The sequence below is a fragment of the Nyctereutes procyonoides genome, unplaced genomic scaffold (genome assembly GCF_905146905.1).
Source record: "Nyctereutes procyonoides isolate TBG_1078 unplaced genomic scaffold, NYPRO_anot_genome, whole genome shotgun sequence".
Lineage (NCBI taxonomy): Eukaryota > Metazoa > Chordata > Mammalia > Carnivora > Canidae > Nyctereutes > Nyctereutes procyonoides.
In genome coordinates, this window is record NW_026575134.1 from 9,692,436 (window position 1) to 9,719,742 (window position 27,307).

At 36.6% G+C, this 27,307-nt stretch overlaps 1 protein-coding gene across 2 annotated transcripts in view; it reads right to left on the reverse strand.

The window, feature by feature from the left end:
• CDK13 (cyclin dependent kinase 13) overlaps nt 1-27,307 on the reverse strand; it is a 118,851-nt gene that overhangs the window by 79,091 nt on the left and 12,453 nt on the right. For both annotated transcript variants that reach the window (XM_055301046.1, XM_055301045.1), the window contains exons 2-4: nt 9,281-9,940; nt 1,956-2,126; nt 449-588 (exon numbers count right to left, since the gene is read on the reverse strand). In XM_055301046.1, coding sequence (XP_055157021.1) covers nt 449-588; nt 1,956-2,126; nt 9,281-9,940 — 971 coding nt within the window. The remainder of the gene's footprint in view (nt 1-448; nt 589-1,955; nt 2,127-9,280; nt 9,941-27,307) is intronic.

Here is a 27,307-nt window from a genome sequence, read left to right on the forward strand (position 1 = left end):
CTTTCTCAGAGGTTCCTGATTATGTTCTAAAATATTAAGCTGCTAAGTCTGGCCTCTGTAACTTGGACAGAAAAAGAGTATTTTGGCTAAAAGAAAATGAGTTACATAAGGCTTAATACAACAAAATTTACTACTAAGACAGTCAAGATACTTTTTCCTCCTGATTACTAACAACCTAAGAATTTATTCACAAAGAAAGCTAAATCCCACCATACTACATATCACAAATACTAAAAAAAACGTAAAAAATGTTTACACACCCACTTACGTGTATTCATATCTTACGTACTTGCACATAGAAAATAAAACAAAAACCAAGATGAAACAAAAGCATGATAAATCCAAACTTAAAAAAAAAAAAAAAACCACCTCAAATACACATTTGAAGAGAAATACAAATCAAATACATTCAATAGATCTAAAGATCCACAGCATTTGACATACTTACCAGTGTCTTTATCCCTGGCCTTGTAAACTTGTCCATAGGTACCTTCTCCAATAATTCCGATGATATCAAATTTATCCACGCAGCGTTTTCCCCAGTCAATATCTTTTTCTTTGATTTCACCATAGCGAGGCCCACATATTCTATCAAATATAGTTCTGAAGTTTTTATATACAATCAAGCAAGTTGAATAAACCATTTAATATTTAACATCCACCCTCCCCCAGCCTTATATCATTTTCCCCCTTCCCTGTACATTTGTGATCATCGAAGACCAAGTTACACTTTAATTTGGTATTATAAATTATCCCAAAAGTCAAGGCATCATTTTTCCATACCGACTTTTCTCCTATAAACTAACAATCTGAGAAAGAGAAGTAAAGCATGTACCAAGAACTTTCAGAAATAAAATGTAATTTTCAATGAATGGATAAAACCAACACTACTACAAAGAGTCAAGGTTCTCTAAGCAATCTCCAGAAGTCTTCCTTTCCATCCATTATACATATATGCTTCACTCATTTTTTCAGAAAACAAACTTGATAATGAACATTACCAAAACTCTAACTACAAAGCTTATTGACAAATTTAGACTTAGGGCTAGATGAAATTATCTTAAAAATGGAAACACAAGAAAGATTTTTAGTCCAAGAGAGTATAAAAGTATTAGTATAATCAACTCTCCAGAATCCACACTGTGTGTGTGTGTCTGTGTGCAGGTCATATATATGACAAATATTTGACATTCTTTAAAAAAATAAGTAATTTTGTAGTCTCTCAATATTCTGGTATGTAACAGAAATTCAAGTAAGGAATAAAGCTACAATACTCAGGAAAATGATTCTAAAAGTTTTCTAGTTTCCTACTCTATACTAGAAAATCAGCTGATACAAGGAACCTGGACAGCAATCCTAAAATCAAAGTCTTACACTTTCCCTCGATTAAGTAGAGGTAAAGTAGGAATCAACGTCCTCCCCCCTTTAACTGATGAACTGGTTTTAAGGGAAGGAGTTATCTCTGGGCACTTACTTGAAACTAATTTAGGATACAGATTTCAAACCTTCTTCCACTCCACCTCTTGCAAAATGAAAAATGCATTTAGTTATAGGAGCAAATGCAGCTAAAAAAGCAAAGGAAAACATGCCAGCTTGCCCATGACTAATTTTGTTTGGGCTCACTGAATGCTGACTTCCACATTCTCCAATTTCAGTGTTTTCTGTTATTCAAATAACTTAATTGTAGAAATTATCAGTAACATAGGATACCCCAAGAAATTAATACATTACAAATTGTGAGAGAAAATTAAATTTGGTTTTATTAGTCATTTTGAATAGGTATACTCAGGGAATTATGAATTTTTTTCAAAACTCTAGAATTTATTCATATAGTTAAGTTTAAAGAATAAGTACACATTTTATAATTTGAAATTTTAATTTTTTGTTTTGTGATTTTATGATGACCCAGAATCATTTCTGGTCAATTTAAGAGCAGGTAGAAAGCAAGCACATACTTAGGCCTCCTTTTACTATGTAACTGTGTTGCTGTTTTCTTTTCCTCTGGACTCTTTGAGAGATCATCTCCTCCTGGTAGCTCAGGGGGCAGTGGTAAATCAGCAAGTAAACATCGTAGTTTCTTCTCTACTTCTTTTTTAACTGCTTTTACTGAAATATTTCCTCGTAAGCTAAAAAAGGAAGGAGTCAGACAAATAAAACACATTTATATGAGAAATAAAAATGCAGCCACATCTTACACTTAAGTAGCAATGGCAAAATACTAACTTTCTTCACTTTCTAGCTAAAATAATGTACTATATATATTCAATTGCAAAATATAAAATTTGAGGGTAAAAATGATACAGAATTAGACAAAAACTAAGGAAATCTGAACAAGGTGTGGAGTTTAGTTACAATAACGTATTGATATTTGTTCACTGGTTATAATGAACATACCATACTAATGTAAGATGTTAATAATGAAGAAACTACAAAGTATATGGGGACTTTCTGTAGTATCATTTTAACTTTTCTGCAAATCTACAACTGGTCAAAAAGCGGTATACTTTTAAAGATGATAAAAAATTACTATAAAACTGTAAATTAGGGCAGTCCCGGTGGCTCAGTGGTTTAGCGTGACCTTCAACCCAGGGTGAGATCCTGGAGACCCGGGATCGAGTCCCACAACAGGTTTCCTGTGTGGAGCCTGCTTCTCCCTCTGCCTGTCTCTCTCTCTCTCTCTCTCTCTCTCTCTCTCTCTCTCTCTCTCTGTCATGAATAAAATATTTTTTTAAAAAAACAAAAAGCTGTAAATTAATACTAAAAAAGTAAACTACTCATGCATCACAGGAAAATTCCTTAGTTTTGTGATAGCATTTTGTTTGACTCTGTTGGAGAGACATAAACAGGTTTTGTAAGAAATAATACCACATGCCATTATTTATCTTATCCATTTACATAAGCAACAACAACTAATTTAGCTTTGCCCCCTTTCAAGGTTAATTTTCTTAAATTAGATGATTCTTTTAAATCGGACAATGATTTTTTTTAAGGTTCTAAGAAGCTTACTGATAGTACAGGCAAAAATTCAAGTTCAGTTAGTTTTTTTTGAATGCATAAAGAGCTCTGAATTTTAAAGACTATCTTAACTAGGTAATTTGAGTATCTTAAACCTCCCAGTTACTAAAAAATCTGTTTAATAAGAAGATATTTCTTGAAAGAGAATCTTATAGTGATAATAAAATTTGTACTTCACACAGTTTCATAGCAAGTATGAGTCCTACAATGAAAAAATTGAGTGAGACTACACCATTGGGGTCACAAATTGCAAATTAAATTATCAATCATTCCACTTTAATTATAACTTCTATTTATGTTGAACATTAGTATTATTGTACAAACACATACTTTAATACTATCTGATAAAAACCATTTACCAATTACTATAATAAAGTTGTGTCTTTTCTTCTTAACCCCATGTTACTCACTAGAAGTTTTTTTTCTTCTTTATATTTTATTTATTTATTTGAGAGGAGGGAGGGAGAGAGAGAGAGAGAGTGAGAGAAACTGAAGCCGACTCCACACTGAACACAGAACCCCACAACAGGGCTGGATCCCACAATTCCAAGATCACGACCTGAGCCAAAATCAAGGGTCAGAGACTTAACTCACTGAGCCACCAAGGTGGCCTAGAAGTTCTTTAACAGAGAAAACATGTTCAAAAGGAAATTGGTTTGGGACGCCTGGGTGTCTCAGCGGTTGACTCTGCCTTCAGCTCAGGGTGTGATTCCAGGGTTCTGGGATCAAGTCCCACATTGCGCTCCTTGCATGGAGCCTACTTCTCCCTCTGCCTATGTGTCTCTCATGAATGAATAAATAAAAATTTAAATAAACAAACAAAAACAAAAGGAAATTGGTTTGCAGTTTTATTTTTAAAGTAATGGTATGGAGGTACTTGGGTGGCTCAGTGAGTTAAGCAGCCGACTCTCGATTTTGTCTAAGGTCAGGATCTCAGGGTGGAGGGATCAAGCCCTGCATGGGGCTCCACACTCAGCAGGGGTTCTGCTTGAGATTCTCTCTCTCCCTCTGCTCCCCTGCCCCACTCCATGCTCAAGCACACATCCACACTCTCCCTCTCTCAATAAAAATATAATAGTATCACACAGGTAACTTTTCAATATTAATGTTCAACATATTGATTTTTATGCTATGTGCTAGACATCAGGTAAGGCACTGGAGTTTAACAACAATAATAAGTACACTAAGATAGAACTCCTCTCAGAAATGAGCTAAGATTGTCTCTTGGAGAACACAGTCAAATAAGCAGCGGGATAAAGTATTACCAAATGGGTTCCTGGAGTAATGTAGCTAAAGGGTAGCTAAATCAGGGTTGAAAGACAGTAAAAGCCTCTTTTCTAAAAAAGGGACTACTTGAACTATGCCTGAAAATAAACCTATTTCAAACCTTTAACTAGAAAACTGTAGTCTCTCACTTATAATTAGAGTTTAGTCAAAAATTCTTATTTGAACATTCAAATCAACTTTTTTAAATCAACATTTTTAGAGGAAAAAACTAAAAATCCTAATTTTACTTATAACTTAAAATTTAAAAGACTGCCTATAGCCATATATTATTACATGAACTACCAGACTCAGCAAGGCTCCCAGACTTCAGAGAAATGAAATAGGAAGTATGATTTTTTAAAAGTTCTCATGTACTACAGCAATAAAAACAACAAAATGCCTTAACAAGAAACGTACAAGATCAATAGAAGAAAATTAAAGATAGGGACGGAGAGACATAAAACTGGATCTGAATGGACAGAAAACATGTTTTTGTATGGAAAACTGTAATACTATAAACCTATCAGTCTCCAAATTAATCTACTACATTCAGTTGAGTCCCAAACAAAACCCAAGCAAAAATTTTCATATAACTTGACAAGTAGATCATAAAATTTATCTAAGAATAAAGGCAAAAATCTGCCCCCAAAATTTTTTTTTTAATTTTGTTTTTAATTTATTTATGATAGTCACAGAGAGAGAGAGAGAGAGGCAGAGACACAGGCAGATGGAGAAGCAGACTCCATGCACCGGGAGCCCGACGTGGTATTCGATCCCGTGTCTCCAGGATCGCGCCCTGGGCCAAAGGCAGGCGCTAAACCGCTGCGCCACCCAGGGATCCCTGCCCAAAAATTTCTGAAAAAGAACAGTGGAGTGCGATTTGCATTTGCCCTGTCACGTGACCAATCTATTTTAAAAAGTCCCAAACCAGAAACCCAAGATTGGTTAAAGTCAAGGAGTATGTATTATGATCTATCCAACATGAATTGTCAATATTTTTAAATAAGATTTACCTAAACATTCAGATTTCAGGCTTTTTAAAAAACAAACAAAAAAACAAAAGCTCTAGCAACACTGGGCCCAAATTTATGTATAGCAGCAGCACTGAAGCTGAGGCTGAAAAACAAAGATACTTACTCATCAGTAATTTACTCCATCCCTTCACTTTTGTTATTTCCTGCCTAACCCTGTAACAGAAATCTGAGTTTGAGAACCAATACATCATGCATCTAAAGAAGTTAAAACACGAGGCCCTGCTTTGCACAGTTGAGTGGAGCATCTGCCTTTGGCTCAGGTTGTGATCCTGAGGTCCTTGAGCCCAAGCCCAGCATCAGGCTCCCTACTCATCTCTCCCTCTCCTAGTCTCCCAGCCTGTGCTCTCTCTGTCAAATTAATAACTAAAATCTTTAAAAAAAAAAAAAGTTAAAAGTTAAAACAAGAAGTACTGACAAAGAAATAATAGAACATATTAATAGAAAAGAGTTCAGAATACAGGTATCTGTAAGAATTTTATATATGACACCACAAATTATAGATTATTCAGTAAATGATGTTAGAAACAAACTTATCAGTCCACAGGGTGATGGGGGAGAGCATCTTTCTTCTTCATATATTAATCAAAAACAAATTTCTGTGTGATTTGACTTAATCTCTTCTAACTTTATAAACACATAAGTTATAAAGGAAAAATGATTAGATCAGACTATATTTAAAAATAAAAAACATCCATATAGCCAAAACCAAAACAAATACATGTGAAAGATAAGCAAAGACTCTGATAAGCAAAGGTCAAGATTCCTAACATAAGAAGCACCTACAAATCAATTATAAAAAGGAAAATAGTATTAAGGAATAGCATAAGATATAAACAAGTCGTTCACTGGAAAAAATAAATAGCCAATAAATATTAAGAAAGATGCTGTATCTCAATAATCAGAAAAATGCAAAATTAAATAATTACATATTTTAAAGACTGTATAAATTGGTAACAATCTTATTAAAGTACAATTTGGGGGCACCTGGGTTGCTGAGTTGGTTAAGCATCTGCCTTCAGCTCAGGTCACGATCCCAGGGTCCAGAGATCAAGTCCTGCATTGAGCTTCCTGCTCAGCAGGGAGTCTGCTTCTCCCTCTCCCTCTTCCGCCCCCTACCCCCTACTTGCACTCTCTTGTGCTTTCTCTCTGAAATAAATAAATACAATGTTTAAAATAATAATAATAATAAAATGTGTATACTTTAACCTGGTAACTATCCTACAAAAAATGCTCTCACATAAAATATTAATATAAAAAAAGTTTGATAGCAAACAATTATAAATCTAAATATCCCTTAATCAATAGCAGAATAGTTAATAAGAGCATGATTTATTCATTCCTACTGATAGGAATATTGAATGAACCTCTATCTATATACCAACATGGAAAGATCTCCAACACACTAATTAAAAAGACAAGGAGTATTATGCATTACATGCATAATCAAAAAAAATTTATCATCTAAAAATATATACTTTAAAATCTACCATGTTAAATAAATAAAATAAAATAAAATAAAATAAAATAAAATAAAATAAAATAAAATAAAATAAAATAAAATAAAATAAAATAAAATAAAATAAAATAAAATAAAATAAAATCTACCATGTGATTTTTCAGAGAGTAATAAATCCCAGGACTAGAAGAGAAGCAGAGTGCAAAGTGAGCCTAAACTAGGAAATATTAAAAAACAAACAGGTCATGTTAAAGGACAAAGAGGTCAGCTTAAGGGAGTTCCTACTGGCCAAGGACATTTGCAGCACCAAAAAGAAGAGTGACTCGTGTTGAATCCATCTTTCACCGCACATGTTAGTAGTAGCATACTGGTCTTAAAAACTTCTATATTCAAGGACATCTGGGTGGCTCAGTGGTTGAGCATCTGCTTTGGCTCAGAGCATGATGATCCTGGAGTCCCGGGATCAAGTCCTGCATCAGGCTCCCCAAGAAGCCTGCTTCTCCCTCTGCCTATTCTCTGCCTCTGCCTCTCTCTCTGTGTCTTTCATGAATAAATAAGTAAAACCTTTAAAAAAATTCTATATTCATGAAACGTATGAACACATTAACAGAAAGAAGAGCAGAGACATAACAAAAGCAGAAGAAACAAAAAGGGTGGGTCAAAGCATTTTCTTAATGATAATAAGCATGACATGTACCACCGTCTCAAAAACAGATGCACAAAGAATACCCTCCTTAAGCACTCACTTGTACATATCTTGAATTCTTGAAAATATCACCTGTAAAAATTTATCTCCAAAGCATATATGAAAGAATAAAGTAAAGAACAACCAGTTTCACTGGGCCAGAATTACTGGATTAATTTTTTAAGATTTTACTTGTTTATTTAAGAGAAAGAGAGGGAGAGTGCATAAGGCGGGGCAAGTGGACTCCCTGCTGGGTGGGGGTATCGGACTTCTGGCTCAATCCTCAGACCCCAAAATCATGACCTGAGCTAAAGTCAGATGTTTGAGCCACCCAGGCACCCCCAGAATTACTGGATTCTTGTAACTGGGTCATTCTCTCATTAATGAAGTGACTCAGTTCTGCATTCATGCCTCTGTGGATGGAGAGTTCATTCCTGGACTCATCAAAATTACAACTCATGGGCAGCCGGGGTGGCTCAACAGATCCAGGGCATGATCCTGGAGTCCCGGGATCGAGTCCCAGCTTGGGACCCCCGCATGGAACCTGCTTCTCCCTCTGCCTGTGTCTCTGCCCCTCTCTCTTCCTCTGTGTTTCTCATGAAACAATAAGGAAAACCTTAAAAAAGAAAAATTACAACTCACTACTGTTATGAACCTTCAGTGCTCCTAGAGAAGAGTCAAACCTGTAAATACCACAATTACAGTGGTAATTGAAGAAGACCTACCTACACACCATTTTTATCCACTTGTTTTCAAATTCTATAAAGATGTCAGCTAAGAGAATGGCTCATATAGTTGTTTTTTAACAGAAAAATGAGGGGAAAACAGCTATAATTTTAGTTTCTCCATAAAAATAGAAGTGAAAAAGATTAAGTGGTATAACAGATACTACACAGGTAGCGTAATGCTTCCATCCTAGCATACGTTTCAGAAATATTCTTAGAACTGCATTTACTTTAACTCACCCTTATCTTCATTAAAAAATGTTTCAAAATTTTTTAAAAAAAACCCTCATACCCCCAATATTCACAATAGAAATCTGTAAACATGTTAAAGGAAAACATAAGCACATTATGGGTTTTCTGTAATATATAGTTAATCTCAAAAAAAAATTTAAGAGTCAAGAGAAGTCTAAAAAACAAAATTCATAAAGCTACCCAGACAAGAGAAGTCTAAAAAACAATAAATTCATAAAGCTACCCAGAGTGATAAATCTGTAAAACCTCTAAAGAAACCTAAAAATTACCAATATACCTACTTTGTATCACCCAGAGAAGAGTCCCTCATAAATTGTCCTGTTTCTTATAGTGTCATTAAGGAACAGTTATGCTAAAGAAAATACAGTACTGGCATTTCTAATTCCCAAACTCAAGCTGAAATGGACATTGTATCCCAAGGCAACAGCAAATTTATTCTGGAATTCTAAGCATTAACTCTAATTGTGTCATCCTACAAGCAATGTGCTTCAGTTTAAGGTGTACATAATAAAGATAACTTACCTTTTTTTGTAACCTTTTTTGTGGGGGGGCGGTCAGATAACCTCTCACTTCAGACTGACTTTTTTTTCTTTAAACCGTCAGTGACAGGGACACCTGGGTGGCTTAGCGGTTGAGTGTCTGCCTTCAGTCTAGGGCGTGATCCCAGAGTCCTGGGATCAAGTCCCACATCAGGCTCCCTGCGTGGAGCCTGCTTCTCTCTGTCTGTCTGTCTGTCTCTCTCTCTGTCTCTCATGAATGAATGAATGAATGAATGAATAAATAAATAAATAAATAAATAAATAAATAAATAAACAAACCCTCACTGACAAAACTTTTTTGCACTTACCTATCAGTGTCTTTATCTTCAGGCAGCATGGGAGGCAAAGGTAACGGTGGTAATGTAGAGGTCACTAAAGCCACATGTTGCTCCTTCTCCTTGGCTCCTAAGCTTGGTGTAAGTGGTTTGGTTTTCTCTTTAAGAGATACTGGTTCATCTTTTGTAGCAGCAGATTTACTCTCCTTCCCAACTACAACTGCTTTCTTGGTGGCTTTATCTACAATCAAATTATTATCCACCTTTGTTACCTGAAGAGGTGGCTTTGTTTTTGCCTTGTCATTTTTTAAAGTTCCACCACTTGAGGGAGAAGGTGCATGTTCGGTTTTCAGTTTCTTCACATCCTTCACATGGTTGGTTTGTGATGCACCAGCCCCAGTTTCTGTGCTCCCTTTCGTAGGTGTAGAAGTGTTGGAAGCTTTGGCAGCTTTGGCAGCAGCCTCAGCAGCCTTTGCCGCTTCTGCAGCTTTCGCCGCTTCAGCAGCCCTTGCCGCCTCAGCAGCCCGGGCTTTTTTATTCTTGTTCAACTCAGCTGCCAGGCTACTCTTCAGAGTTAGTGTGCTAGGAGAAATGCTAGAATGACGACTTCTGGATCTAGACAATCTGTGCCTGCTACGAGATCTTGAATGCCTAGATGAATACGGGCTTCTGCTTCGGGATTTAGCTGAACGTCTGGTGGAAAATAATGAAGATTTAGTTAGTAATTCAGAAAAGCTTAGTATGAAATTTATACAAACTGTGAACTCAAGCCTGTGAAAGTTTATTTAATTTCAAAATCATAATATAGTTTGTGGGAGGATTTTTAAAAACAGAAAATGCTTTTAAGCAAACGATTCTCTGTCGCTATAATTTTCCTGGAAATAGACCTATTATCTTGATCTTGGTCTAGGCTCATGAATGCTCAAAGGTGAGACTAGATGAAAGTAGATCTCTGTGAGGAGAAATACTCTAAGGAGAAAAAGCTTGACGGGATAAGCACTGGGTGTTATGCTATATGTTGGAAAATCAAACTCCAGTTAAAAAAAAAAAAAAGGTGACAAGGCATCTCTGCTGTCCTAGAAAACAGAAGTATGCAACAAGGACACGCCAATGGTAGAAGGAGCAGGGTGCAGTCTGACCCATCTTTCACCAGGAAGACCACCTCTACACCAGAAAAGCATCCTCGCTCTCCAAGTTCAGAAGTCAGTATTGTCCTGTCTAAAGCAAGAGTGAAAAAGATAAATGCCTGTTACAAGGCAGTAAATACAAACGGTCTCTAAATTTTAGAAACTACTTCATAGTGACTGTGCAATTCACTTCTCAAAACTTATTAGTAAACACAAAAACTATCACATATTTAAAAGTATGGTGGTGGCAATCAAAATCCCTATAAAACAGATACAGCACAGCAGCATGTGAAAGGAAGCTCGACACCTTATCAAAACTAAAAACAAATACAAGACAAAGACATTATGATAGTACTTTGACATGTCTGCCAGGTCTCATTTTAATGCTCACATCAACCCCAGTTAATAAGTATCTAGAGTTTACAGATGAGAAATTTAATCTAAAATATTATGTTACTTAAAATCAGTCCCATATTCATCAGCAGTTGTACCAGTAATTATCTTACTGCCACTACCCTATTCCTCCTATACCCTTCTGCCCAACTCTGTGTCCAAGGAGGCTAACCCTAACAGACGCACCTTCGGGGTTTCAGTGCTATCTGTCACTGGCAGATCAGAAGGTAGAGAAATGCTGGATTATTTCTTTCCTTTTGGTCTCTTTGCTTTCAAAGAGACCTCCCTCCTTTTGGTCACATTTTCTGACACAAGCTTTGTCTCCCTACCACCATTGCTCCTTTCAGGCATCCCCTTTTCACAGCTCTCACCAGGCTCTACCTACACTGTATTTTCCTTGCCCCTTTAAGCTTACCCCCATAACTACAGAAAACATCCCTTGTGGTGTCCCATTCCACCCCTATCTCTGCAGTCCTTCATTTAATAAATCTCTTGCACCATCTCAGTTGGATTGTTTCGTTCTAGAACCTTGCCTGACCTGATATCTAGTGGTATGCCGTCTTAAACTATAAAGAAGGTTGGTCAACACAATAAACAACTTAATACACTGTGAAGGAGATAGCTCCTGTTGAAATTCTAAGTTACAGGGAGAGGGTAAATGAAGCAAAGAAATTCCTAGGAACCCATAATTAAAATGGGCAGAGAGAAAACGAAGGACTGGAAATTTTGTTTATATCTGACATTAACAGAGCATGGAGGAAAACACTGAGAAACATCCTACAATTCTAGTATGAAAACGAAACTATGATTAGGTTTAGGATAAACTCAAATACAAATTCAACTTCTCCCTCATTCTTTCAAGAACATTTCAAAATGTACTAAGGGCCAACTGGTATTCAGCAGTTGGCATTTAGTATAAGCTCCATACTTTATATAACACCCTATTTTAGATTAATGGGAACATGTTTTAGAAAACATTCAAATCTAACACTTGCTTATCATTAAATATTCATATGCACCAATCATCAAAATTACCAATGAGCTTACTGATATTTGTGAAAATGAGAAGAAATTTTTTGTTAAATATACAGTGGTAAACATCTTAGATAACTTTAGTATAGGAACCAAAACTGTCATTATATGAAATAATCAGCCACATTTTTTTATTTCTTCTCCCTGCAGACTCTGACCTTAAAACAAGTCTGATTATGTCATGCTTCTAGAGCAGCAGAAAGGTACACAGCAGGAGAAAGCAAAGAGACTATCATTCATCAGAGGTAACAGCAAAGAAACTTCTGTTAAATTAACTTTCCTACACTGGCAAGATTCTGGTCACCAATTTCATACAGACATATAAATTATACTTGAGAGATTTATGACCACTAAGTTTTACCTAAGAAAAGAGACATAAAGATATTAGGTAAAATCCCAACACAATTAACTCCTCTGGCCTATTAAGTTATTGTTTTCTAGATAGAATCTAGATAACCATTATCAGCAAGACTTAAAAGACACACCCCCCAGCCCTCTCCAATTCCTCTCTCTTCAAAAGTTCCTTAACGTTTTAACTGCATGTTCTGGTAAACAAGCACTCTCTCACATAACGCATATTTACTAGTTAATGTCAACTATATATTTGGTTTGGGAAACTAAAATCAAACAACACAAAATTCAAATTTAGGTCATTTTTACTAATAATCTTCAGCCATACAAAGTTATGAGGGTAGACGTGTACCTCTAAGACTACATAATGAATTATATCATGAAGTCTTAGTAAAAGAACTAAAACAGATGGTAAATAGTCCTTTTTAAAAAAAAAAATTATTTAACAGAGAGAGAGAAGAGAGCGAGAGTGGGGAGAAACAGAGGGAGAGGGACAAGCGGGCTCTACACTGACCACAGAGCCCAACCTGGGGCTCAATCTCACACCACCAAGATCACGACCTGAGCCAAAGCCAAGAATTGGTCACTTGGCTGAGCCATCCAGACACCCAGGAAGTCCTTCTTTTAAAGGTAAGATTTTTCTTCTTTTTAAAACTTTTTACTGGGCAGCCCAGGTGGCTCAGCGGTTTAATGCCGCCTTTGGCCCAGGGCATGATCCTGGAGACCCCGGATCGAGTCCCACATCAGGCCCCCTGCATGGAGCCTGTTTCTCCCTCTGCCCATCTCTGCCCCCCCCCTCTCTCTCTGATGAATAAATAAAATCTTTAAAAAAATTTTTTAAATAAAACTTTTCACTAATATTTCTATACTGTAAAATCTGCAGTTAATACATATTAGCTGTTTGCTTTCAATGTTTTTAAAAGATGACAGTATATCTTTAAGAAGAAAACTTGCTATGTTTCTAAGGTTTCCAAATTCATACAAAATAAAGCAGAACCACAAAAAAAACTCAGTATTCTGACACTTGATTCATTAGTGCTCATTGTTAATTAGGTTAGTGTTCCTTAGAAAGAGAGCATGGTGTACTTATTCACTCAACTGTATCACACAATCTTAAGAGTCCAGGTCTTCTAAAATGGTGTCAAATTAGCAAACACTGATTCTTAAAAATTTTACTATGATAATAAATGATCTCTTATTATATAAAACAATATTGATTAGTACTATCCAAAAGAACTTTCTGGAATGAAGAAAGAGTATCTTAAGTAGGTTCGAAGCCCAGTGTGAGCCCTAAGCCCAAGTCAAAAGTCAGCAGCCCAAATTTCACTAATAGCAGGGGCCCCTTATTTCACTAATAGCAGTTATATCCATTTCAAAACCTTGTTAATTAGGTATAAATATGCTTTCCATGCAAGTAAGGTCCAACAAATGCTAATCAATAAATGTGATGTACCACATCAACAAAATGAAGAATAAAAATCACATGATCATCTCAGTAGACGTACAAAAAGCATCTGACAAAATTCAACATCATTTCATGATAAAAACTAAACCAACTGAGTATAGAAGGAACATGCCTCAATATAATAAAGGCCACTTAAGACAAGTCCACAGGTAACATCATATCCTCAATAATGAAAAAATGAAAGCTTTTCCTCTAAGATCCGGAACAAGAAAACAATGCCCACTCTCCTCACTTTTATTCAACATAATACTCAAAGTCCTAACCTGAGCAATTAGGCAAAACAAATTTAAAAAACAAAAGAAATTGGGGAGCCTGACTGGCTTTGTGGGTTAAGTGTCCAACTTTTGATTTTGGCTCAGGTCGTGATCTCGGGGTCCTAGGATCCAGCCCTGCAACAGCTCCTCAATATAGAGTACATCTGCTTGAGGCTTTCTCTCTCTGCTTACCCCTACCCTGCTCACATGTATTTATGTGTGCATGCACATGCTCTAAAGTAAATAAATCTTAAAAATGAAAGAAAGGCATCAAAATCAGAAAGAGATAAAATATTCTGTTTGTGGAAAACCCTTCCAAAGATACCACTAAAAGGATGCCAGAATAAACAAATTCGGTAAAGTTGCAAGATACAAAATCACTAGTTGACCCTGGAACAACGATGGAGTTAAGAAAGCCCACCCCCTGTGCAGCTGAAAATCTGTGTGTAAGTTCTGACTCCCCAAAAACTTAACTACCAATAGCCTTCTGTTGACTTAATCCCTTAATGGTAACATTAATATTAGGTTAACACACATTTTCTCTGTTATATGCATTATATACTGTATTCTTAAAGAAAGAAAGCTAGAAAAAAGAAAATGTTATTTTTAAAAAATCATAAAGAAAATACATTTACAGTGCTATGTGTCTGGCTACTGAAAGAAGAATCCATGTATATAGGTGGACACATGCTGTTCAAACCTGTGTTCTTCAAGGCTTAATTGTGTTTCTGTACACTAACAACAAACTACTGAAAAGAGAAAGAAAACAATCTTATAAAAAAAAAAAAGAAGAAGAAGAAAACAATCTTATTCACAAGAGCATCAAAAAGAGTAATATACTTGGGACACGAGGGTGGCTGAGCAGTTGAGCATCTGCCTTCAGCTCAGGAGGTGAACCCAGAGTCCCAGGATCGAGTCCCACATCGGGCTCCCTGCAAGGAGCCTGCTTCTCCCTCTGCCTGTGTCTCTGCCTCTCTCTCTCCATGCCTCTCATGAATAAATAAAATCTTTAAAAAATTTTTAAAAAGTAATATACTTAGGAATAAATTTAATCAAGGAAGTAAGAGAAACTGATAAACTGAAGAAGGCATAAATAAACAAAGATATTCTGGGCTAATGAAATATAAGAATTAATATTGTTAAGATGCCCATACTATGCAAAGCCACCTACAGAGTCAATGTAAGCCCTATTAAAATTCCAATGGAAAAAATAAAATAAAAATAAAATTCCAATGGCATTTTTTTAAAGGTTTTATTTATTTATTCAGAGAGGGGGGGGGCAGAGACACAGGCAGAGGGAGAAGCAGGCTCCATGCAGAGAGCCCAACTTGGGATTCGATCCTGGCTCTCCAGGATCACACCCGGGCTGCAGGCAGCGCTAAACTGCTGCGCCACTGGGGCTGCCCTCCAATGGCATTTGTTTACAGAAGCAGAAAGAACAATCCTAAAATTCATATGGAACCAGAAAAGACCCAGAATAACCAAAGCAACTGGGAAAGAACAACAAAGTTAGAGGCATGACACTTCCTGATTTCAAATTATATCACAAAGCTATAGTAATCAAAATAGCATTGTACTGGCATTAAAAAAAAAGACATAAAAATCCATGAAACACAATGAAGAGCCCAGAAATAAATCCATATATATAGCCAATTAATTTTCAACAAAAGAGCCAAGAATATACAATGGGGAAAAGATAATCTCTTCAATAAATGGTGTTGGAAAAACTGGAGAGCCACGTTAAAAAAAAAAAAAGGAAATTGGACCCCATCTTATACTATACACAAAAATCAACTCAAAATGGATTAAGGACTAAAGCATAAGACCTAGAACCATAAACTCCTAGAAGAAAACATAGAGGATAAGCTACTTGATGGCAGTTTTGGCAATGGTTTTCAGATTTGACACCAAAAACAAAACAAAGGAAAAATAAACAAGTGGGACTACATCAAACTAAAAAACTATGTCTGCAAAGGAAACCATCAACAAAATGAAAAGGCAACCTATGAATGGGAGAAAATGTTTGCAAATCACAAATCTAATAAGCAGTTAACATCCAAGGAACTCAAATGGGGCGGGGGGGGGGAGAGCCCAATTAAAAAATGGGCAAAGGACCTGAATAGACATTATTGCAAAGACATCCAAACAGCTAACGGGCATCTAAAAAGGTGCCCAACATTACTAATCATCAGGGAAATGAAAATCAAAACTACAAAGAGATCCCGCCACACACCTATACTAGGATGTCTATTATCAAAAAGACAAGGAACAACAAATGCTGGTAAGGATGCAGAGAAAAAAGAATCCTTTACACTGTTGGTGAGACTGTAAACTGATAGAGCACTGTGGAAATTAATATAGAGTTTACTCTCAAAGTTAAAAATAGAACTACCAAATGATCCAGATATCCCTCTACTGGGTATATAATCCAAAGGAAATCAAAGTACTATCTCAAAGAGATACCTGTACTCCCACATTCACTGCAGCACTATTCACCACAGTCAAGGAACAAAAACTAAGCGTCCGGGCAGCCCTGGTGGCTTAGTGGTTTAGCGCCGTCTTCAGCCCAGGGTGTGATCCTGGAGTCCTGGGATGGAGTCCCATGTCAGGCTCCCTGCGTGGAAGGTGCTTGTCCCTCTGCCTGTGTCTCTGCCTCTCTCTCTTTGTGTCTCATGAATAAATAAATAAAATCTTAAAAAAAAAAAAAAAACTAAGTGTCCATCAACAGATGAATGGATAAACAAAAGGTGATGTGTGTGTGCATTTGTGTGTAATGAAATATAATACAGGCTTTAAAAAAGAAGGAAATTCTGCCATTTGTGACAATACAAATGAACCTGAAAGTTCATTGCCATGTGAAATAAGCCAGAGAAAGACAAATACTGTGTGGTATCACTTAGGTGTGGAATCCTAAAAAAGTCAAACACATATAGAGAATAGAAGAGTGATTTCTGGGGGCTAAGAGAGAAGGGAGAAGCTGGTAAGAGGATACACACTTTCAGTTTTAAGATTAGTAAGGTGTGTGGATCTAATGTATAATATGGTGACTAAAGTTAACAGTATTATATAATTGAAATTTAAAAAATAGAACTCAGGACGCCTGGGTGGCTCAGTGGTTAAGCGTCTGCCTTCAGCTCAGGGCGTGATCTCGGGGTCCTAGAATCGAGTCCCGCATCGGGCTCCCTGCATGGAGCCTGCTTCTCCCTCTGCCTGTGTCTCTGCCTCTCTATCTCTCTCATAAACAAATCCTTAAAAAAAAAAAAAAAAAAAAGAAGAAGAAGAAGAACTCTAACCAAAAAAAAAGGTAAATGTAGGAAATGATGGATCTACTACTTAACTGGATTATGGAAATCCTTTCACAATATATACTTGTATCAAATCATCAAGTTGACACTTTAAATATAACTTTGCCAATCAGATCTTTTTTAAAAAAGATTATTTATTTGTTTGTTTGTTTATTTATTTAAGAGCAAGAGATAAAACAAGCAGGCACAGTGGGGAGAGGGAGAAGCAAGCTCTGCTGAACAGGGAGACTCGACTCGGGGCTCAATGCCAGGATATTGGGATCATGACCTGAGCTGAAGACAGATGTCCAACCTACTAAGTCACCCAGGTACCCCTAATTCTGTCAATTAAATCTTTTTTTTTTAATTTTTATTTATTTATGATAGTCAGAGAGAGAGAGAGAGAGAGAGAGAGAGAGAGAGGGAGGCAGAGACATAGGCAGAGGGAGAAGCAGGCTCCATGTACCGGGAGCCCGACATGGGATTCGATCCTGGGCCTCCAGGATCGCGCCCTGGGCCAAAGGCAGGCACTAAACCGCTGCGCCACCCAGGGATCCCCAATTAAATCTTAATACAACTAGAAAAAAATGCTTTCTAAACTGAAGAACAGTAAATATATAAGCACTTTTTCAAAAAAAATCTGTCTCAATCATCTGTTTTGTTACCTTCTCAGTCAAAACTAAAAATTCCTATGTAATTTGCCACAGATTGGTATTAGAATGGCTCAATTAACTTATTTTTTTCGTTTTTTTTTTCAATTAACTATTAACAGTACTATGGCAGCCTCTTAAATTCATCTACTTCAGATCTTCCTTTCACGCTATCTAATCCATATGTAATGCAAACTGAACACGTTCCTCTAACATCTACTCCATGCAATTCTGTAATTTTAATTTCACCACTTTCCTCCATCCATTTACCCATGCTAAACATCTTCCCAGATTCCTGATGCCCATACCACACTCTACCAATTGCCTCACTTTATCAGTTCTAACTCTACATTCCCTTACACCCATGCTTCTATTCATGTTTCCTACTGCTGCTGTAAAAAAAAAAAAAAAAAAAAAAAAAAAAAAATGACCAAACAACACAAATTTATTATCTTCTAGTTCTTGAAGGTTGTAATTCCAAAATCAGTCTCATTGGGCTAACATCAACACATCACCAGGGCTTTGTTCCTTCTACGGCCTCTTGGGAAAAATCTATTTCCTTGCTTTTTTCGGCTTCTAAAGGTACATTCCTTAGTTCTCAGTCCTCCAACAATCTGACCACTGCTTCCTTTATTACATTTCCTCTTCCTCTGCTCTTATCCTCACATGGGCCTTTTCTGACTCTGCTGACCCTCTTGCTTCCTTTTATAAAGATCCTTGTGATCACAATCCAGGATAATCTCTCCATCTCAAAATCCCTACTTCACTCCCACCAACAAAGTCTCTCTTGTCATGTAAGGTAACATACAGGTTCACAGGGACATCTTTGGGTGGGTCATTATTTGGCCTCAGATACCCTCCTATTCCTCAAGTCCCCTGTTCTGTTTCACACTTCATTACCTTCCCTCAGGGCTACCTTATCATCTTAAAAAATCTCCATATCTAATCTTTCTCTGCTCCAATTATTTCTACAGACACTATGACAAAACTAATCCTCACTGTTCAGTGAATATTACAAGTCCCAAATTCACTCACTTTCTATTTTTAGTAGCTATTCCAAACCTTCACAAGCTATTCCAAACCCTTCTGCCTATCTTTACCAATTCCAAAGACAAGACTTCTTAACATCCTTCTACTTCTATTTTGCAAGGAAACACACAAACACACACAAAAGTTATGAGGTGTGTCTCCTTAATCTGTATTTCCATCTACCTTACATTTTACCTCATCACAAAATAGAGATTTTTCCTCTTCCTACCAAAGACTAACTCTTGTATACTATCAATGCTGTACTCTCCAGATCTTATTTTAAAGAGTGTGGGCCACAAACCAGCAGCACTGGCCTCATCTGGGAGTTTGTCAGAAATGTTGTAAATCAGGCCCCAATCCAAACCTTCCGATTCAGAATCTTTTTTTTTTTAAAGATTTTATTTATTTATTCACGAGAGACATAGGCAGGGGGAGAAGCAGGGTCCCTGTGGGGACCTGACGTGGGGATTCAATCCCTGAGCCAAAGGGAGACACACTCAACCACTGAGCCACCCAGGTGCCCCCAGAATCTTCATTGTAACAAGATCCCCATTAAAGTTTGAGATGCTCCTCAATGACTACTCCATTACTTGAGACTTCAACCCTTTGCTATCCATTTACTATTTCCCCTCAAGGATTAAATAATCCAAATCTCTAAAATCTTTTAAAACAGAAAAAACAAGCAAATAATGGTACTTTGATATCTATTTCTCTCCTTCCAATTACTGCCAAATTCTCATACATACACATCCCCACATATCCAGCAAACCATGGTAATTTGGCTTGTATCCTCACTGAAATTACTAAAGTGACCAATGACCTATCTTCAGCGTGGAGGAAGTATCAATACCTGTGATGACAATGCTGATCACGCCCTTAAAAACACTTCCTAACCACTTTACTCCCTACTTTTTCCTGATTATTTTCTTACTTCTATAGCTACGTCTCAGGGCTCTCTTGAGATTCCTCTTCTTCACTAAGTTCATCCACCCACAGCAGTTTAATTATGCTATGCACAGTTTAAATTATCAGCTAAACATTGATTACCCCAAGTTATCATCCTCACGCCCAACTACCCTACATGCACCTTCAACACAATACAGATAAAACTATTAAGCTTCCTCTACAAATCCACCCCTTTTCTTCTTAAATACACCGTCTTCTAAGGCAATGGCAGATTCTGATATTCTGAAACAGCAGAGGCCCAGAAATCATTCTGTATTCCACATGGTCCTTTTCTTCTTCTTCCATATCCAACTGATCTCCAAGGTCAGCCAATTTTACATGTTAAGCATTTGGAAAGTTTTCCAGGCTCTATGTCCCCACAGCTATTCTTTCTCATTAGGTCCTCAACATCTCTTACCTGGTCTAGTACAACTATCTCCTCTTCAGGTTCCCCACCTCATCTCTATCCTTTCCCATTACTCTCTTTACCACCACCTGAATCTTCCAGTTATCCCTCTACCAAAGCTCTTAACAGCCTTGCACTGAATACAAAGATCTCGTCCAGCCATTCCAAAACATATAAAGTGTCAGGCACAGAAGCTTTTCTCACATTCCTCTCTTCACCTCTCATATCTGGCTAAGTACAGGGATACTTCCTATCAGAACAGAACACAATGTCTACCATACCTCTATCAAGTCTTCCCTCATTAGGCCAGAGAGCCAGGGCTGTTCCTCATCCTATGATCCTACTACACTTTGTTCAAACCTCATTCAAATAATAATTAGACAATCTGTCTTTTCCAACTAGACTGAAATCACTGTACCTTCATAGCCCTAACTAGCACAAATCTGGTAATGAGAGATCCTCAATAAATATCTGCAAAATTAAGTATGCTGGTGAGGGCATTCTACTGAATAGAATTCCCCTTCCTTAGCCTAACATTAAGGTGCCGCAGGATGTGTCTGGTTCTAACCTACCTTCTCTTATCAAGTTCTGATTCTGCCTAATACTACCATGCCTTTACTCCCACAAACTCACTTACTGTGAACGTTCTCTTCCTATCTTCTACTGAAGTCCTATCCATCTTTCAAGGCATAGTTCAGGAGTTCTTACTTACCCATAAAGCCTTATCACCAACTCTAAGAAAAGAAGGTTCTCCCATTCTGTGACCCCCACCCCCACCCCACTACTTGGGCTTTATCTGCATACTGCTTCAGATTTAACCATTCGTAATTTTGTATTTTAGATAATTTACCACATTGTCTATTAGACTACATCCTCTTTGAAGAAAATGAGGTCTAATCCACTTTTTTATCACTCCTTTAGCATAATACCACAGTTTTTTACTGAGTAAACAAACATACCATATTGAAAATCACAGTTTACAAAACCCTTCTTTATTTTTTTTAAAGATTTTATTTATTTATTCATGAGAGACCAGAGAGAGAAAGAGAGAGAGAGAGAGAGAGGGAGGCAGAGACACAGGCAGAGGGAGAAGCAGGCTCCATGCAGGGAGCCAGACATGGGACTCGATCCCCAGTCTCCAGGATCACACCCTAGGCTGAAGGCGGTGGTCAACTACTGAGCCACCCCAGGATGCCCTACAAAACCCTTTTATAGACATTTTTCATTTGACTTGCTCTTCATAGCAACCAAGGTATACAGAAAGGAGATGAAAGAACTAAGAAGAGACTTAAGAAACTTATTTAGGGTTCAAGAGCTATAAAGAGGTAGAGTCAATATGAAGACCCAGTCCTCCAATTCAAAGCCAGGCACTATTTTTTGTGACCACATCATACTATATCCTTCCCCTCCACTGATTTATTTTTTTTATAAATTTATTTTTTATTGGTGTTCAATTTGTCAACATACTGAATAACACCCAGTGCTCATCCCGTCAAGTGCCCACCTCAGTGCCCGCCACCCAGTCACCCCCACACCCCGCCCACCTCCCCAGTTCGTTTCCCAGAGTTACCCTCCATTGATTTAATTCTTCTCTGTCTTTAAGGGTCAAGTTAAAGTCCCATCTCCTCTGTAACAGTTAAAGTCCCATCTCCTCTGTAACTTCCCCATTTGTTGAAATCACTTAACACTGGTGACATACTGCTTTGTACTTTATTCTTTGTCTCTTAAAAACATAAACTGGATTATGCCATGCCTTTGCTAAATTTCTACAATGGCTTCTCACTGCATATAGAATAAAAATTAAAATCTTTATTGTGAGCCACAAGACCCAAACTGCCTCTCATCTTTATTATACCCTTCTCTTCACTCAGTAAGCTCCAGCCACACTAGCCTCTTTTCTGGTTCTTCAAAAAGTTATGCTTCTTCTTGACTTGATGTCTTAGCAATACTGTTTTCTCTTCCTGGGATGCTTAGATCATCACGTAGTTGCTCTTTCTTGTTATTCAGGGATCTATTTATTTATCAATACTACAGTGAGACTCTCCCTCATCAGAAAGATAAATGAGCATGTATCATATACTTCTCTCTTCCCACCACTGTCTTGTTTATCACTATATTCCCAGTGCCTAGAACTATGTCTGGTGTGGAATAAAGAATCAAAAGGTATTTACTGAATTGATGAATAAAAGAACAAAGAACATGTTTATCAACTACTTTTCTAAATGCCGCTCACAAACCACAAATACTACCAGAATGCTTTGTGTAATTGCTATTCAACCAATTAGCTAATAGGCATAGATCCACTGATGAAAGTCTACTTAAAACTAAAAAGATTATAAAAACTAAAAAGATTTAGAAGACAAAATAACCCTCAGCCAATTAGCTTTTTCATATAAACATTGAGATGAATTCATTATTTTTCCTAACAACCAAACATTTTACATCCATTATCCCACAGAGATTTAATGAGTAAAACTAGTTTTTCTATTGTAAAACTATCTCCATTTCTTATTAGTAAATAGAGAGTCTTCTTGATTAGAAAAATACATAGTCACAGAAGAAATACAAATGGACGGTAAGAAAATTTAAATGTTTCCTTCTCTCTCATAACCAGAAAGGGCAAAATAAAAGGACGGTAATAAATTTGCATCCATCAGAATGGCAAAAATTGGAATTTTGAGAATATCAATTATTCATGAGAATGCACACAAATGGTCATTCACATAAATTATAAGAAGGAATATAAAATTGCACAGCCTTTTATTTTTTTATTTTTTAAAGATTTTATTTATTTATGAGAGAAACAGAGACAGAGGCAGATATATATATATGTGTGTGTGTGTGTGTATATATATATATATATATATATGCGTGTGTGTGTGTGTATATATATATATATAAAATACCTGAAACTAGTCAAAAATAAATAAATAAAACATCAACAGGAAAGGTTCAAGATGGAGACAACTGGGTTGCTCAGTGGTTGAGCACCTGCCTTTGGCTCAGGGTGTGATCCTGGGGTCCTGGGACTGAGTCCAACATTGGGCTCCCCCACAAGGAGCCTGTTTCCCCCTCTGCCAATGTCTCTGCATTTCTCTGTTTCTGTCATGAAAAAATAAAATCTTTTTTTCTTAAAAAAAATAAAAGTTTAAAGATGAACATCACCAGAAATTATAACCAAAATGTATGATATGAAGAAATCTTGTCATTTTAATAAAAATAAAAAAGTTGTACAAATTTATTCTTATTCCTTAACCTTAAAGAATTTTTTTAAAGGTTTTAATTTACTTATTCATGATAAAGAGAGAGAGAGAGAGACAGAGACAGAGAGACACAGGCAGAGGGAGAAGCAAGCTCCATGCAGGGAGCCCGATGCGGGACTCGATCCCAGGACTCCAGGATCACGCCCTGGGCCGAAGGCAGGCGCTAAACCGCTGAGCCACCCAGGGATCCCCAAACCTTAAAGAATTAAATTCAGAAAATCATGCGTACTTAAGTAACACATTACAAAAATACTATAAACATTGATGCAGGGGATCCCTGGGTGGCGCAGCGGTTTGGCGCCTGCCTTTGGCCCAGGGCGCGATCCTGGAGACACGGGATCGAATCCCACGTCGGGCTCCCGGTGCATGGAGCCTGCTTCTCCCTCTGCCTGTGTCTCTGCCTCTCTCTCTCTCTCTCTGTGTGTGTGACTATCATAAATAAAATTTAAAAAAAAATGAATTTAAAAAAAAAAAAAACATTGATGCATGTATTTTTCATAAAAAAAATTTTCATATGTTTCTTCATGTATACTGAGAAAACCAATATAGCTAATCATTATACATACTACAAAACAGGAGATTTTCCTCTTTGCGTAGACCCTAGGACAGTAATGAATAATTATACCAGTTCATGTATAAGGGTCAACCAAAGCATCTAGAATCTTTTTTGATATCAAAAATTAGACTCTTGAGGGAACCAATTTTAATTAAAAAATAAACGTATGCATTTATATAAAAAACAAAATCACAGTCAACATCATTTTGTGGGAAAAAGGCTAAAACGTTTTCCCAATAGGATCAGGATCAAGAAAAGAAAGTCTAATTTTGCCACTTCTAACCAACACCATACTTGAGACTCTAGCCATTGCAATTAAGAAAAAATAAAAGGAAAAAAAATAAAATAAAAGGAATCCAGATTGGGGAGGGTGGTGAGAAGTAAAACTATTTGCAGATGACATAATCTTGTACATAGAAAATCCTAAAAAACCAACTAAAAACTATCAGAACTAATAAGTAAGCATGGTGGCAGGATACATGATCAATGTAGAAAAATTCACTGCAGTTTCACACACTACCAATGGACAATTAAGTGAAATTACAAAAACTACTCCCGTTACAATAGTCTTAAAATGTATACTCAGGAATAAATCTAACCAAAAAACGTTTACCCTGAGAACTTCGAAATACCATTGAAAATATTGGGGGAACATAAATAAATGGAAGGACATTCCATATTCATGGATTTGATGACTTAGCATTAAGATAGCAGTACTCAAAAAAAAAAAAAAAAAAAAAAAGATAGCAATACTCCCAAATCAATCTCCAGATTCAGTGCAAACCCAAAGAAAATCCAAGCTGCCTTTTAGCACAATTTGGCAAACTGATCCTAAAATTCATGTGGCAATACAAAAGACCCTCTGCCTCTCCATAAAAGGGAAGATTAAAGCAATGTAAAAGAGCAAAGTTGGAGAACTTGTACTTCCTGATTTCAAAAACTACTGCAAAATTAAAATAATCAAGACTGTATAGTACTAGCATAGGATGGACATGTAAATCAATGGGCTAAAACTGACAATCCAGAAATAAACCCTCACTTTATGGTCAGTGTATTTTCAAAAAGAATGCCAATACAAAATTCAATGGAGTAAGAATACATAATATTTTTAACAAATGGTGCTGGCACAACTGGATTTCCCTGCAAAAGAATGAAGTTGAATTGCTTTCTCTCACCATACATAAGAATTAACTCAAAACAGATCAAAGACCAAAATGTAAAAGCCAAAACTATAAAACTCTTAGAAGAAAATATAGGAATAAATCTTTGTGATGTTCAATTAGACAAAGCCTTCTTAGATATGATATCAAAGCACAAGCAACAACATAAAAAGTTAACTAGACTTCATAAGAATTAAGAACTTCTGTGCATTAATGTCAACAAAGTGATACAATGAGAAAATTTTTTTTGCGAATCACATATTTGTACTATAACTTAATTGCTCCCCTGTTCATTGTACTGTTCTGGTTTTGTTTTGTTTAACTAGGTAGGTATCATTCCTCCCATTTTATTTTTTATTTTTTTTTTATTTATTTATTTTTTTTTATTTATGATAGTCACAGAGAGAGAGAGAGAGAGAGGCAGAGACACAGGCAGAGGGAGAAGCAGGCTCCATGCACCGGGGAGCCTGATGTGGGATTCGATCCCGGGTTTCCAGGATCGCACCCTGGGCCAAAGGCAGGCGCCAAACCGCTGCGCCACCCAGGGATCCCCTATTCCTCCCATTTTAGAAGTAGGAAGACCAGAGCTCAAAAAGGAGAAGTAAATTGCTTGGCAGTGCTCTGCTACTAAAGCACCAGAATTAGTACCTAAATCCACATCTATATAATTTCTAGTCTTTGTTTTTTTTCCCTTATGGTGGATATTTACCCAGTCAACCCAAAGCAGAAGATCTGCCAACTAGATAGTAGTCTTTTGGTTGTTCTGTGAACACTCTAGGAATTTTTTCTTTTTTCTTCTGAGTCCACAGACAATGACTCAAAAGCTAAGTGACTTGTCCAAAGTTTACACTGTTAGAATGACCTAAAGTGGTTACAAACAAGTTACCTAGGGAAGAATCCAGGTTTTTTTGCTCTAAATTAAAACTAACTCTCCTGAATACAAGAGTTCTTCTTTCGGGCAGTCCGAGTGGCTCAGCGGTTTAGCGCCGCCCTCAGCCCAGGGCCTGATCCTGGAGACACAGGATCGAGTCCCATGTCAGGTTCCCTGCATGGAGCCTGCTTATGTCTCTGCCTCTCCCTCTCTCTCTCTTTCATGAATAAATAAATTTTTAAAATCTTTAAAAAAAAAAAAAAGAGTTATTCTTTCTAGAAGAAATGTCACAGGCATATTAGTACCCAAAATATATAAAGAACTCTAGAGATTCAACAAGAAGAAAACTAAATTTTTAGAAAAAGATGGATCTGAATAAACATTTTCCCAAAAAAAGATATGTAAATAGCCAACAAACATTTGAAAAGATGAGCAGTATCATTAGTCACTAGGGAAATGCATATCAAAAGTACAAGGAGTAATCAGGACAGATATAATAAAAACAACAACTGTCAAGGATATGAAGAAATTGAAACCTTCATATACCGCTGGTTGGAATATTAAAGTGATGCAGCCACTCTGGCAAACAGGTTGGCAATTCCTTAAAATGTTAAACATAAATTACCATATGACCCAGAAATTCTACTCCTAGATATTCACCCAAGAGATATAAAAACATTATCTCATGAAAAAAAAAATCTCATGCAAAAACTAAACATAAGTGTTCGTGGAAGCATAATTCTTAATAGTCAAAACTGAAAACAACCAAAATATCCATCAACTGAAAATAAAATGTGAATAGTCATACAATGGTATACTATTTTGCCATAAAAAAATACTGATGACACATGCTACAACACAGCTGAACTTAAAAACATTATGCTTAAATGAAATTAGTCAGTCATAAAAAAAACATGAATCGTTATGATCCCATTTATATGAAATGTCCAAAATAGGCAAATCCATACACATAAAAGAAGTAGATTGGTAGTTGCCAGAGACGTGTGGAAGTGAGAATGGGGACTGAATACTAAGAGACATTGAGTTTCTTTTTGGGGTGATTAAAATGTTCTAAAATTAGTTGTAATGGCTGCACAACTCTGAATTTACTAAAGGCCACTGACTGTACCAGTTAAAATTAGAGTAAATTGCATGGTAGGTGAATAATATCTCAAAAAAGACGTTATTTTAAAAACTAGAAATATTAAGTGACAGAAAACTGAAATGTTTTGTGTTTATTTCCTTTACGTTCCTTATGAAACACTCAAGTTAAG